This window comes from Podarcis erhardii (genome assembly GCF_964252035.2).
Source record: "Podarcis erhardii genome assembly, chromosome: 3".
Lineage (NCBI taxonomy): Eukaryota > Metazoa > Chordata > Lepidosauria > Squamata > Lacertidae > Podarcis > Podarcis erhardii.
Window position 1 is genome coordinate 76,452,873 of NC_138507.1, and position 14,712 is coordinate 76,467,584.

The window sequence follows — 14,712 nt, forward strand, 5'->3', positions numbered from 1 at the left end:
CTAGAGGTTGGCAAACTGGCTTTTACTTTTGTTCTAGAATGCGCTGTGATTCAAGGATGTGATTATATTCTTGCCATCTCTCTGTAGGTTCAGAGCTGTAGAGGATTAGAAGAATTAAGGGAAATGCCTGCCTCAGGTGTAAAGGCAGTACACAGGTTGGCTGTGGGACCAAGTCTTGGGGTTGTGCCCCTTCCACACCTTGTAGAGAATCTTGAATGTTAACTAGGGTCAGTTTGTGTAAATGCCATGAAAAGTGGGTGGAGGTACATCATAAGGGAAGCCAGCTCATATTAATGTGTGAATGAGAAGGGTGTGTACATGCCCCACTCTTGGCCTGTGTGTGAATCGATCTACAGTCCTGTTTCAGAAATTCTAATACCAGGAGCTATTTGAGGTCTAGTGGAGGGAATGTCAGAATTGTAACTTGGACAGCTAGGGTGAAATTTTGGCTCTCTCTCTTCATATGAGGAGGTGGTACTGTATGTGCATTGTAGAACTGGTTTATTTTCTCTGCATATTACTTTTTAATTAAAATTGACTAAAAAGCACACTGATCTTCAGAGCAAGAGAGATGGAGACTGATTTTTAAATGTGAACAAATACAACTCTTCTGCCAATGTATTTTTTAGTTCTTCTATCTCATAGGGGTAGTTGAATTTCTTCTTTTACTGCTAAATTTGAACTTGAGATGGGATTCCATTGAAATATCATGTGAGTCAAAGTACAAGGATAGCGCAGAAGGGAAGTTAGTACAGAAGAGGCTTACCTAGTAGGATGGGGCCACTACACTAGCCTCCCAGTGGGTGGGTTGGTTACTGGGTGCGAGAAGGGAAGGGAAGGGTTGCGTGGATGAGAAGGTCAGCATGGTTCACTCCTTCTGGAGCACCAGCCTCCCCTTCTGCTACTGTGTAATTATTGCATTATTTACTTTTCTACTTTTCATCTCCCTCCCACTTCCCTCTGTAACAATTGCCCCTACAGCCATGTGTATGCATACCTGTTGTATACCTGCAACTAAGGTAACAAGCATCTGTTGAAGTGGGCTTTAGCCCCATAATAATGTTACAACAGCCGGGTGCCTGTCCCCCTCTCTGCTGAGCAGTGGCAAGAGCCTGTGGGGTCCCAGGCACACACACACAGGGGCTGTGTCCCTTTGGAGAATGGAAGACCCAGTGGAGACTGTTGTGCTTTAAGAAATAGGGTTTATTCACCAATTTACAGCTTCGATGTAGGGAGTCCAGATCTTATAGCATAGGCATTCCAAGAGGCAGCACTGTAAGCTGCCTGCAGCCAGCCTCTCGCAAGATGGATCTCTCCCCTTCTTCCAACTTATTCTTCCCAGAAACCCGTTTTCCTGCCCCCTCAAACATACACCCCATCACATTGGTAACATCTCACTTCCCAATGGCCCATCAACACCTTTTGTCATGTGAACCCGTTTGCTGTTCACCCAGCCAGGGTGGTTTGCATAAGCCAGTCCAGGAATTCCCTGTCTGGCACAGTTCTGCAGTTTGTGCTTTAATCCATATCCTGATTAATAAAAATCCTAGTATTTATTCATTCCTAGGGTTTAAGGGGGACCCCCCGATCTATTACAATCAATTTCTTCATTTTTAAAGTGCCACAAGACTTGTGTTATTTTTGCTGCAAAAGATGAATATGGCTACTTCTCTAGTTTATATAACAAGTTCTCAGATGCTAAGGGATGTTATACAGATAAATAAAATTTCTGGAGTGTTTTAGTTCTAATAAAGATTGTGATAGCCTGGGCTACTGAAGTGGGTTTCATCCCATTTGAAAGATAATACTCAGTAGATGGGCCATCCTAGTAGATAAGCATTTAAAAGTGAAGAAACATCTTGACTTGAAGATGTACTTCTCTCTGTGAACAGTACCTTTCCCTTTCCTTTCTCTGTTTTCACCCATAGTGTTCAGCAGCTGGCTATTTTATATATATATATATATATATATATATATATATATATGAGCTTTATTAAGTAAAATAGATTTGTTTAATTTTAGATTCATGGTTGTAGTCTGAAATTCAAAGGGAAGAAAGCCCAATTAAACTTTTGCTTTTCTATGATGCAAAAATGAGCAAAATTCTCTCTTCAAAATAATTGCTATAATTATTTTATAATTATAATTGCTATAAGATACTACCCCCCCCCAAATGACACAAACTTTGATTTTGTCTTATAGAGAAGAAGTTGAAGGAAGATATACTCAGGTACATGGAAGTGCTGGAGGAAAAACTGCAAAGGTAAAGGAAGGATGGGATCTTTAAAATATGTAGAAAATATATCATTTTTAATTTGTTACTTTATGCTGTACAATATCTCTGATGACTATTCTGTCTACTCCCCTAGCTCCACCACTATAATTCAAAGGACTGGTTTGGACTTTAGAAGGCTTTTGGGGATAACATGTCTAATTATTGTAACTTTGTTTAGTTAATGGTTTCTTTTTAAAATATGAGAAATATGAAACTTTGTTTTCAAAAAATGGGTTGAAAGGTCAAAAGTCTCAAGACATTTCAGTGTAGTGTTCTAAAAAATGTGAGGCCAGTCTCAGTGGAGGGATTTATTTATATATTTCTAAAAATATTTTTATACTGCTGTTCATTTAAAAAAAAATCAGAGAGGTTTACAACAGCAATGCAGAAACAATCAATTAAAATCATATATTTTGGCTGGCTTATACGAAAACCACAAACCCTTTCTCTGTGAAGTAAAGATTGTGTAAAGGTAAAGGGACCCCTGACCATTAGGTCCAGTCGTGACCGACTCTGGGGTTGCGGCGCTCATCTTGCTTTATTGGCCGAGGGAGCTGGCGTACAGCTTCTGGGTCATGTGGCCAGCATGACTAAGCTGCTTCTGGCGAACCAGAGCAGCGCACGGAAATGCCGTTTACCTTCCCACCTATTTATCTACTTGCACTTTGACATGCTTTCGAACTGCTAGGTTGGCAGGAGCAGGGACCGAGCAATGGGAGCTCACCCTGTTGCAGGTATTCAAACTGCCGACCGTCTGATTGGCAAGTCCTAGGCTCTGTGGTTTAACCCACAGCGCCACCCACATCCCATGAAAGATTGTGTACTATGCACCTAAAATGGTAGCCTTGTGAAATGAGTCTGGACTTGTGAGCTTGCCCTTCCTATCAGAAGCTTAAAGAATACTGCAAGCCAACCAGCTGGTCTTGCTCTCTACTCTTCTACTTTTCCCTTTTGTCTGCTTTTCTTCAGTTTTCACTGTACATTAATTTACATCAGGGAGGCTTGAGGATTGTTTTAATTATTCAGAAATGTGGACTATGTCACAGGTAGAATGGGACTTCAGGGCATTTCCCACACATAACCAGAGAAGCAAAGGTAGATTGCTTCAGTGTTGAGGTGAAATGAGAGGGGGGCGGGGAACTGTGTGGAAATTGTTCTGATTCATAGCATCCCGGAAGCAGAGACAGCAAGCTTCTGGAGTTAGTGAATCTCCATTTGAGACCACACCAAAACATCCTTGTCAGCTTGAGTGACATTATGCTGGTTAAGAAAAGGAATAGGCATGGGGGAACACATTTGGTTCACAGCACCAGTCTACATACATGTGTATTTCACTCTTCTGGCACTGATGCAGCCTTTGCCTTTAAATAGTGCATTTGCCTGTCCATCTACATTGATAAGGCCTGTGGCAGGCGGGTGGGGCCATCTGATGCTGCCTGTTTTCCCTTTTAAGACAGCGTCAGGCTTGATGTGGAAGGGCTCTCCTTCCAATGTCACACTAGCAGAAGGTTGAAAAATGCCTGCTCTATTCCTTGTGAATGAGTATCCACATAACATCCGGTGGCAGAAAATCCTCCTATTGATCTTGCACATGGCATATTTCAGATAAACTTAGCCATGGCTCATTGGTTGTATCATATCATTAAGTAATTCCCTGTTTGATTATGAAGAACTTTGGAGATCATGAAGAATTCTCATCATCTTATTCCAGATCCAAAAATAGAAAGCAAGAAAACAATGTCATTGTTATGTTAATCCTTATTCAGAACATTTGCTTATTCCCCCCTCCTGAGCCATTGCTGAGATTAATGTTTAATCTTCCAGCTTTGAAGAGCTCTGGTGTTTCCCTCAAGGCTTTGGTTGCCTCTTAAAAGGCTTATCGCTTGGTGTTGTGTTACTCTTATAACAGGATAATCTAAGTATTTATGATTTCTAAAAAGTTATTCAGATGCTACAGTATATAGTTTTGAAGGGCCTAGACTCTGTAATGAAACATGTGTCTTTATAGGAAAGTCACCATGCAAGTCCTGACCCTCCCATCCCCCTCATCCAGCAAAGCGGTGGTCAGGGGTGATGGGAGTTGTAAGCCAGCAACATTTGGATGTCAGCAGGTTCCCTAATATTGATCTATGTTTAGTAGCATGGTGTCCTGTCATCTAAATCACACTGAGGGTCATCTAGTCCAACCTCTAGAAATGCAGGAATCTCAACTAGATCATATGTGAGAGATGACCATTTAACCTCTTTCCTCTTCAATTTCCTCCTGGTTTTGGGAGACAGTGGTGCAGGAGAGGGTGGGGAAGCACCTGGCCCTTCACTTGCCTGACCGGCCTCTTCTGTCAAGCCATCCTATGCTCTATCCTCTGGTTCTTAAGCTTTCCCTGCATCTGACTCTTGCTGCCTGGTTGTACAGGTCCCCACAGATCACTGGTCCCCTCTCCTGAGTCAAACTCCAGTACCCGTCAGTGTCTTCCCAGTCCCTTACACCACTCCATTTTAATTGTTGCAAGACGAATTAAAAGCTACCCTCAATAACATTTAGGACAGGGAGGTGTAAATTCAATGATGATGATGATGATTAATAATAGTTGCATCCAAGCCATTCCTAACTTGAAGACAGCAACAAGAATATTACATACCACAGAGAGATCAGTATCCACTCTATATTCTGTAATAGCATTCTATTATATCTCACAGGCCACATGGTGGTTCGTCCAAAATCCCTTATCACAGTTGCCTCAGGCTCCAAACTACTTTTTTATTTGTGTCAGTCACCATAAATATCACTTCTTTTTTTGAGCTGAAGAATTTAATGTGATTACGCTGTACTCCAAATCTCAAAGAGAGAAAGCAGGCAGAGGAGGGAGCAGGGCACATTTAGTCGCTTTTCTTAATTCCCAGATAGAAATCTTACAATTATTTAGGGGGATGCCATTCTTTGAAGGATGATAACTATTGACAACACACAAAGGAGCCTTACTTGTTTATTCTGTTTTAGAATTTGGAAAGTGGGAGTATAAATGAATACAGGGTTTAATACGCTCCAACGCTGTGATATACAGTTGCATTGCTGCTAAAGACTGACAGTTATACCCCCCCCCCCGCTTTAACTGATTCCTCACTATTTGTCTTCATTATTTCTATTCAACTTCATCTTTGTTTAATTTAACAAGTGCACTTGTCAGTTCATGAGCATGTGGCAACAGTGCTGAATTTTGAAACAAGATGGTGTATGTAAGGCATAAGGGGTGTAATTTTTTCCAAGAGAGCTTACATTCAGATTTATGAAATGAGCACTCATTTTGGTTACATGGTATCTTTTACTTAATTTTGTATTTCTCTAAATGATTAAAGGGGCCATGGCTAAATGGTTGAGCAGTTGAAACTTACAAGACGTCACATTTGACAGTCCGACATCCCTTGTTAATGGTTCCTAGGTAGCGGAATCAGAAGAGACATCTGCCTTAGCCCCAAGAGAACTCTGTTAGAGTTGACAGTAGTGGGCCATTGAAATAGCCAGCATATGGTGGTTCCCTGTATTACTTGGATTCTTTAAGGAGCCACAGTTAATTTAATTAGTTTGAAATAAATCTGATTAACCCAGGAGAACCCCAGTTTGGCTACCCTCCTTTTTTGCAAGCAGTTTCTGCAACTCTTTGTCTCTTTTGAACTACATGGAACGTTACCAGCAAAGATTGCAGTGTGCCTTATTCACTAGTAAGGCCTAATTTTGTTCCCAATTTTGGTCTTACACGAATAGTTCTTTTTCATGCATTCCTGTTCTGGGGAAGAGCACCCTGTTTTGGGAACTGTACCCAGGCCCCCAACCAGCTTTATCTGTTCTTGACATCTATGGAAGTGATTTTTGCAAGAGGTTGCTCTTTGGGTATGCCACTTACGTCACACATAGTACATGTGGTTAATCATCCCAGTCAGTTCAAGTAATGGAATGAGTATAAAACTATCATGGCAAGCCTGGATATCATATTCCTGGCAAAACATGCTGCTGCTGGTGAACGAGACAGCAGTAGTGTGACTACTAGGGCCAGACTGCCAGGTGCAGTTCTGGGGTCCTCACGTGCAACTCCCTTTGTGTCCACCATCTTTCATTCCCCAGAATGGCTCCAACCCAACATGGGCCCAGAAGTGCTCTGCGAACCAAAGGAGTAGACTCTTCAGATGTTGTGGGGGCTGCCACTACCTGATAAGGAGGAAGGGATTGACTGAGCAGATGGTGGAGAAGAGGCCCAATCCTTTTTCTAACGTTTCTTCAAAACATTTTTTAGAAGACGATAAGCAAACTGGAGGCAGTACACTGACAACATGCATGAGAAAGTAAAGGGTCTGTTCCCAACAGGGAACAATTTATTTTGTTTGGGGGGCAGGGAAAGAAAGAAAAAGGGATCCTCCCAATTCTACCATCCTGAATGTGACATGAGGCTCCCTGAGGGCATCTTGTTCTGGTTTCCTCAAACCTGGGACCCCCACTGGCCTGCAGAGATCTAGTCTTGGGTGCATCAGGAGCTGACAGAACCTTGGCGAATAGAAGTGGATAGGGTCATCTAATTACCTTTGGCCTCAACATCAAGGACTACCTTTGCCAATAACCTCCATGCTTTTGGAAACTTCTACCAACAATGGGGTAGCTTCAGCCTGGCTGATGCAGGCTTTCAATATTTTTAGGTACTTAGTTTTCATTTGGGAGGTCAGGTGTGACCTTAACCTTTCATTCCGAGGCTACAGGGGGTCCCTGACCTTTGTGCAGAGTTTCAGGTGCACAGGTTAATTGAAGGACAGGCTAGACTGATCCCAGGAAAAGGCCATCATGAACTTGAGAGTCCTCCAGACATTGTGAGATCTACAACAACCTTTTGACACTCTGCTCTTGCCTCTTAGAATGGTAGGTGGATGGGGCCACCTCTCTCCAACTCCTACAGTTACTGCCCAACCCAAAAGACTTTGCAGGGTGGAGCAAAGGACTGCAAGCCTCTTGTTTGGTTTATTAATGAATTTAGTTCTGCCAGTGTTAGAAATTCATGAATACTGCGCTGGCATCATTGATTCTTCGAAAAATAAAGAAAGAGCACGGGAAAGCATCTCAGAGCTAGAAAATCTATACAGCTTATACATTCTTGGCAATGATACAGGTTTTTTAAAATCAATATAAGAAGTCAGTTTTTTGGACTCATTGTCCTTGACAGTGCCCTTTGAAATTTATGAAGTAGCAATGCACAACACCCCAGTTTTTGTTTAACTTTGTATTATTTAAAATTGACCCAAGGTTAGCTTTATTCAGGCTACTGAGTTGAGCTTTGTTCTCTTTTATCTTTGGTTTTTGATCTCCTAAGAAATACTGATTACTTAAGACATAGTGCTTTGGGAAGTGAATTTATTCTCATTTGTGAAATGCTAGTACAGTGGTACCATGGTTTAAGAACAGTCCTGTTTACGAACAATTCGTTTTACGAACTCTGCAAAACTGGAAGTAGTGTCCCAGTTTGAGAACTTGACCTCGGTCTAAGAACAGAATCTGAATGGTGGAAGGGCACTGGTGGTGGGAGGCCTCATTAGGGAAAGCGTGCCTCAGTTTAAGAATGGTTTCGGTTTGAGAACGGACTTCCAGAATGGATTAAGTTCGTAAACCGAGGTACCACTGTATGTTTTTTCTCCCTTATGTCATTGCAAAGATCCAAAGTGCTGCAAAGTGGCACCTCACATTTCCCCTTCTTGCATGAGAGATACCAAATTCGTAACACATAGTACTGGGTGAAAGGGCAAATTTTTAGGGAATGCACAGTATTCAGCAATACACAGGATGTATGAGTGAGGCATGCTGCCGCTGCAAAATGCTGGAAAATTTGCACAAAGTTGAAGGGCCAACTGTATCCAGCTGCACCCAGTCAAAGAATTGTAGAGTGCCTAGGCTTGGTTGCAAGCTAAGGGCTGTTAGAACTGTTTCAGCTATCACTGCATTAACTTTAGCAAATAATATGGCTGCTGGGCAGATAGCTTCTGGACTCCAGGCGTAGCTGGGCTTTGCAGAGTATGAAAAGCCAGGGCGCATCAACGCAGCACACTGCAACACTATGCATTGATGGTATTCTGCACACCTTCATCCCAGGAATTAAATGATACATACTTGAACTTTTTGAGCTTGTCAGAGGAACTACAGTCGTACCTTGGTTCTCGAATGCTGTGGTACTTATATGTTCTGGATCCCAAATGCTGAAAACCCAGAAGTAAGTGTTCCGTTTTTCGAACATTCTTTGGAAGCCGAATGTCCAACGCAGCTTCCGCTTGAGTGCTGGAAGATCCTGCAGCCAATTGGAAGCCGCGCTTTGGTTTTTGAACATTTTCAGAAGTCAAATAGACTTCCAGAATGGATTACGTTTGAGAACCAAGGTATGACTGTATAGCTAAACAAAGCTGTGTTAATGATCTTGTGCTAACCTTATGTTAGAAAAAATCCCATCTCTTACAACCCTGTTGCAAAATTATTTACAGTATAGTGTTTTGTGGAGAGGGAAAAGAATCCCACACATCAGAAGTCGGAAATTGAATCTGGCAGGCCAGAGCCTTACCTCCCTTACTCTTCACGTGTCAGTTTAGAGAGGTGGGCAGGGCTCCCTGACATTATTATAATATCAGGTGATAACTTCAGAGGGGTTTGCTCTAACTGTTGATTGGTGGTTACACCAAGTCCCTTTGAAGATGTACTTTGGATTCAAACCATGCCTACATTTTTCCTCTGCAAACCAGCAAGTTTTCTGGAAACAAAAAATGTCCACTTGCAGGTATGGTTTGAATGCAAACTACACCTGCAAAGGGACTTCAAAGGGACTTACTGTAATCTCCAGTCAGCTAATTGGTGGATGCAGAAAGCCTCTTAGAAGGCACACCAACGGGGAACTCCCCAGTGCAGCTGATCCTAGTGTGGTTCACTTTCAGCTGATTGGTGCCATCAGTGATTCAAAGAACAACTGGGAGCTCACTTTAAACTCCCATCAGTGTCTTTGTGACTGTGTCCTGATGTCAGGTGTGAGGCACATGGGTGTGGTGTGGGGAGAAACAGTCCCAAGGGCTAAATTGGAACCCATGCCCTGCCTAGTTAAGCCCACAGGTTAGAGATCGTCTCACCTGTGCTTTATGCCAATGGAAAACTCTTTCTCAGAGTGATTATTCTTATGTGGCCAAAACTGTACGGTCCACATACAAGAGGGAGAAATCAGCAGATGTGAGAGAGTTCCAAAGTTTCAGAAGTACAACAATGCTTAGCAGCCACAGAACAATAACTGTCTGTGAGGGAGCTGAAAATGGGGTGGGAGAGTTGCATGGAATATCCTGGAAAAGGGCATGATGCACTGGGTGGCCAGAACTCTGGACAGGAACATTCCATTCTGCAACATTTTGTTGCAGGTCTTACTTGTACTTCGTTTACTAGATATGGGAGCATTAGAATAGCTCTCTGTGCAACAAATTCTGTATATTATACACCAGATAATATCCCTTTAAAAATATACAGTGTTTAAAATAAACCAATTAGAAAGTAAGCTCTTACAAGGCTCCTTGCTGCTTTCCTTGTCAATTAGTTAATTTCTTTCCTTTGACAAGTCAGCTCTGCAAGCTTATCTTCATCACCTTAGAAAGAAATCAAAGGAAAAACAATCAGCTACAGCAGTCTGTCATTTTGTGTTTCCCATGGAGATAATTTAACTATAACACAGTGACATTGAACATTGATAGGAAAATGACAGGCCATGATTAAAGTTTTGTCCTAGATGAAATGAATGTCTGGCAGATGAAAAGAATACATAAAACCCCAACCTAATTCCCATCCCTGACTCTTGCTCAAATGCTTTTTTATGACTGTTATTGCCTAGTATTATGTGGTATGTTGTTTTTAATAACCATAATCAAACATCCATTATTGGTTTTCAGCAATAGAAAAATTGTTCTTTCCCCTATATTTTCTCAAACGGCCTTACAGAGTATAAAGAGTGGTTACATAATTTGTACTCTCACATAAAATACAAGGAGTTTGCTCTGCCCTCAAGCAAGATATTGATGTCAGGGTGTGTGTCCCCCTTCTTTTAAGGGAAAGAGAAAGGAATAATTTTGTCATGCTATTTTTAGAGTTCAGTGTAAATTTCAGCAATTAGGCATTGTATTCTGTGGGTGCAGATGTAATTGTTTATTCTAGGCTGTGAAACTGAAGATACTAATTGCTGATATGTAAGATTTAGTAAAGGAAGAAGGCATGGTCAAAAAACCAATATACATTTTCAAAGCAATATACGTAAACAATTTCTTTTACAATAAAGCATTGTTTTCAAATAGCTTTGTTGAATCCGTGTGCGGATTCTGCTACTTACATGCATGTGAGAGCAACAGATTTTGTTGACATGTTGAAATGGCTCATACTGATCCTAAGTGTGTTGCCCCCATCTGTGCAAAGTGTTTCTCCACTAGTGGTTCCATTCACTTTAATGGAAATGGCAGCTCTGGTCAAGCTTCCTTTTGTTGTTCCCTCCACTGAAGTGTATATGGAGTGAGTGGAGAACCTCCACATAAGCCATGGAGGCACAGAAAGGGACTGCAATATGATGACTGAATGAAACAACTGTTCTGATGCATCAGCCAAGCACTTCTTGGCACAAAAGCTTTCCTTCTTGTTCTAGAAGAAGAAGAAATGATGTGTACATTTGAGAATGTCTGCTTGTGAATTGGTTCTAAAGTGTGTTATTCTGCAGAAGCAATACTTGTTAATTTCAATGGAGTTGACTCAGTGTGGGCACCACTTGCACAGCCCTAAATCTGTCCTTGGGTAGTGTGTGTGTGTGTGTGTGTGTGTGTGTGTGTGTTCCTTCTCAAAAGTGTTTCTGATTGTAGCCCATTTAATTTCTCACTTCCTATTGCTTCATCACCACCACCATCATCATTATTTAATTTGTATGTAGCCTTTCCAAATTCTATGAAGACTTACAAGACCTTATAGAAGTGACACCAAAGAAGGATGTTCTTCTCATTATAGGGGATTGGAATGCTAAAGTAGGGAATCAAGAGATAAAAGGAACAACTGGCAAGCTTGGCCTTGGAGATCAAAACGAAGCAGGGCAAAGGCTAATAGAGTTCTGTCAAGAGAACAAGCTGGTCATCACAAACACGCTTTTCCAACAACACAAGAGACGACTCTACACATGGACATCACCAAAATCAGATTGATTATATTCTCTGCAGCCAAAGATGGAGAAGCTCTATACAGTCAGCAAAAACAAGACCTGGAGCTGACTGTGGCTCAGATCATCAGCTTCTTATAGCAAAATTCCAGCTTAAACTGAAGAAAGTAGGAAAAACCACTGGGCCAGTAAGATACAATCTGAATCAAATCCCTTATGAATACACAGTGGAAGTGAGGAACAGGTTTAAGGATTTAGATTTGCTGGACAGAGTGCCTGAAAACTATGGGTGGAGGCTCACAACATTATACAGGAGGCAGCAACGAAAACCATCCCAATGAAAAGGAAATGCAAGAAAGCAAAGTGGCTGTCCAACGAGGCCTTACAAATAGCGGGGGAGAGAAGGCAAGCAAAATGCGAGGGAGATAGTGAAAGATACAGAAAATTGAATGCAGATTTCCAAAAAATTGCAAGGAGAGACAAGAAGGCCTTCTTAAACGAGCAATGCAAAGAAATAGAGGAAAACAACAGAATGGGAAGAACCAGAGATCTGTTCAAGAAAATTGGAGATATGAAAGGAACATTTCGTACAAAGATTACCATAATAAAGGACAAAAGTGGTAAGGACGTAACAGAAGCAGAAGACATCAAGAAGAGGTGGCAAGAATACACAGAGGAATTATACCAGAAAGATATGGATGGCTCGTACACCCCAGGTAGTGTGGTTGCTGACCTTGAGCCAGACATCCTGGAGAGTGAAGTCAAATGGGCCTTAGAAAGCACTGCAAATAACAAGGCCAGTGGAAGTGATGGTATTCCAGCTGAACTATTTAAAATTTTAAAAGATGATGCTGTTAAGGTGCTACACTCAATATGCCAGCAAATTTGGAAAACTCAGCAGTGGCCAGAGGATTGGAGAAGATCAGTCTACATCCCAATCCCAAAGAAGGGCAGTGCCAAAGAATGCTCCAACTACCGCACAATTGCACTCATTTCACACGCTAGCAAGGTTATGCTTAAAATTCTACAAGGCAGGCTTAAGCAGTATGTGGACTGAGAACTCCCAGAAGTGCAAGCTGGATTTCGAAGGGGCAGAGGAACCAGAGACCAAATTGCAAACATGCGCTGGATTATGGAGAAAGCTAGAGAGTTCCAGAAAGACATCTACTTCTGCTTCATTGACTATGCAAAAGCCTTTGACTGTGTCGACCACAGCAAACTATGGCAAGTTCTTAAAGAAATGGGAGTGCCTGATCACCTCATCTGTCTCCTGAGAAATCTCTATGTGGGACAAGAAGCTACAGTTAGAACTGGATATGGAACAACTGATTGGTTCAAAATTGGGAAAGGAGTACGGCAAGGCTGCATATTGTCTCCCTGCTTATTTAACTTATATGCAGAATTCATCATGCGAAAGGCTGGGCTGGATGAATCCCAAGTCGGAATTAAGATTGTCGGAAGAAATATCAACAACCTCAGATATGCAGATGACACAACCTTGATGGCAGAAAGTGAGGAGGAATTAAAGAACCTTTTAATGAGGGTGAAAGAGGAGAGCGCAAAATATGGTCTGAAGCTCAACATCAAAAAAACGAAGATCATGGCCACTGGTCCCATCACCTCCTGGCAAATAGAAGGGGAAGAAATGGAGGCAGTGAGAGATTTTACTTTCTTGGGCTCCATGATCACTGCAGATGGTGACAGCAGTCACGAAATTAAAAGACGCTTGCTCCTTGGGAGAAAGGCGATGGCAAACCTAGACAGCGTCTTAAAAAGCAGAGACATCACCTTACCAACAAAGGTCCGTATAGTTAAAGCCATGGTTTTCCCAGTAGTGATGTATGGAAGTGAGAGCTGGACCATCAAGAAGGCTGATCGCCGAAGAATTGATGCTTTTGAATTATGGTGCTGGAGGAGACTCTTGAGAGTCCCATGGACTGCAAGAAGATCAAACCTCTCCATTCTTAAGGAAATCAGCCCTGAGTGCTCACTGGAAGGACAGATCGTGAAACTGAGGCTCCAATACTTTGGCCACCTCATGAGAAGAGAAGACTCCCTGGAAAAGACCCTGATGTTGGGAAAGATGGAGGGCACAAGGAGAAGGGGACGACAGAGGACGAGATGGTTGGACAGTGTTCTCGAAGCTACAAACATGAGTCTGACCAAACTGCGGGAGGCAGTGGAAGACAGGAGTGCCTGGCGTGCTCTGGTCCATGGGGTCACGAAGAGTCGGACACGACTAAACGACTAAACAACAACAACAACAAGCCTTTCCATAATTAAAACCATACTCAAGGCAATTTAGAACATGCAAATATTTACATAATATTTACCATCTGGGCTGTGATACCATCCTTGAAACTCTGAGGCAAAGGTTCTGGGACATATCACATAGTGATCTCCGATCTCAATCTCATGTTATCTGTGGCCCATTAGCAGTAGTAATTCACTACGGGTTCGAGTTTCAGACACCTGCATATCTTATGATCAAGCTAGGGAACTATTGATTAAACCACTACAGTGGTACCTCGGGTTACATACGCTTCAGGTTACAGACTCTGCTAGCCCAGAAATAATACCTCGGATTAAGAAGTTTGCTTCAGGATGAGAACAGAAATCGTGCTCCGGCAGTGTGGCAGCAGCAGGAGGCCCCATTAGCTAAAGTGGTGCTTCAGGTTAAGAACAGTTTCAGGTTAAGTACAGACCTCTGGAACGAATTAAGTACTTAACCTGAGGTACCACTGTATTGGCAAATTGGCCGGGTCAATCTGAAGCCTACTATATCAAATATCTTCTGGACGACAAGTCCAATGATATCACATTGGCCGTGGCAAAGTTTCTTTCAGTAGTCATACGAATCAAAGATTAACATACCCATGACTAAACAAATAACGCTTCGGTCTTCCTCCCCTGGGAGGTTGTCTGTATGAATCTGTATTTAATTCTGAATCCATGTTATGGGTTGTTGGACCGCAATAAAGATTATTATTAATATAACAAAAGTAGTCAAAAATAATAAATAAATCACATCTAAAAGTACACAACCATAACTGAACGATTTTCACACAAATCATAAGATCTAAAAACAATGATATAAAATAACAGCCCCCCAACCCCCCCAACAGTACCCCAAACAATACTTCAACCCAAGAGTCTGTTCAGCAGCCTCAGCTTTTGTAGCTGGAGTCGGTCAAGGCCCTGCTCTCCCAGGCAAGGTGGAATAGTCCAGCAATGCTAGGAGCAGCTCTTCCAGGACTCACA

General features: G+C 42.0%; 1 protein-coding gene across 9 annotated transcripts in view; it reads left to right on the forward strand.

Moving 5' to 3' along the window:
- DISC1 (DISC1 scaffold protein) overlaps positions 1 to 14,712 on the forward strand; it is a 159,771-nt gene that overhangs the window by 116,319 nt on the left and 28,740 nt on the right. For all 9 annotated transcript variants that reach the window (XM_081855820.1, XM_081855812.1, XM_081855813.1 and 6 more), the window contains one exon: positions 2,203 to 2,263. In XM_081855820.1, coding sequence (XP_081711946.1) covers positions 2,203 to 2,263 — 61 coding nt within the window. The remainder of the gene's footprint in view (positions 1 to 2,202; positions 2,264 to 14,712) is intronic.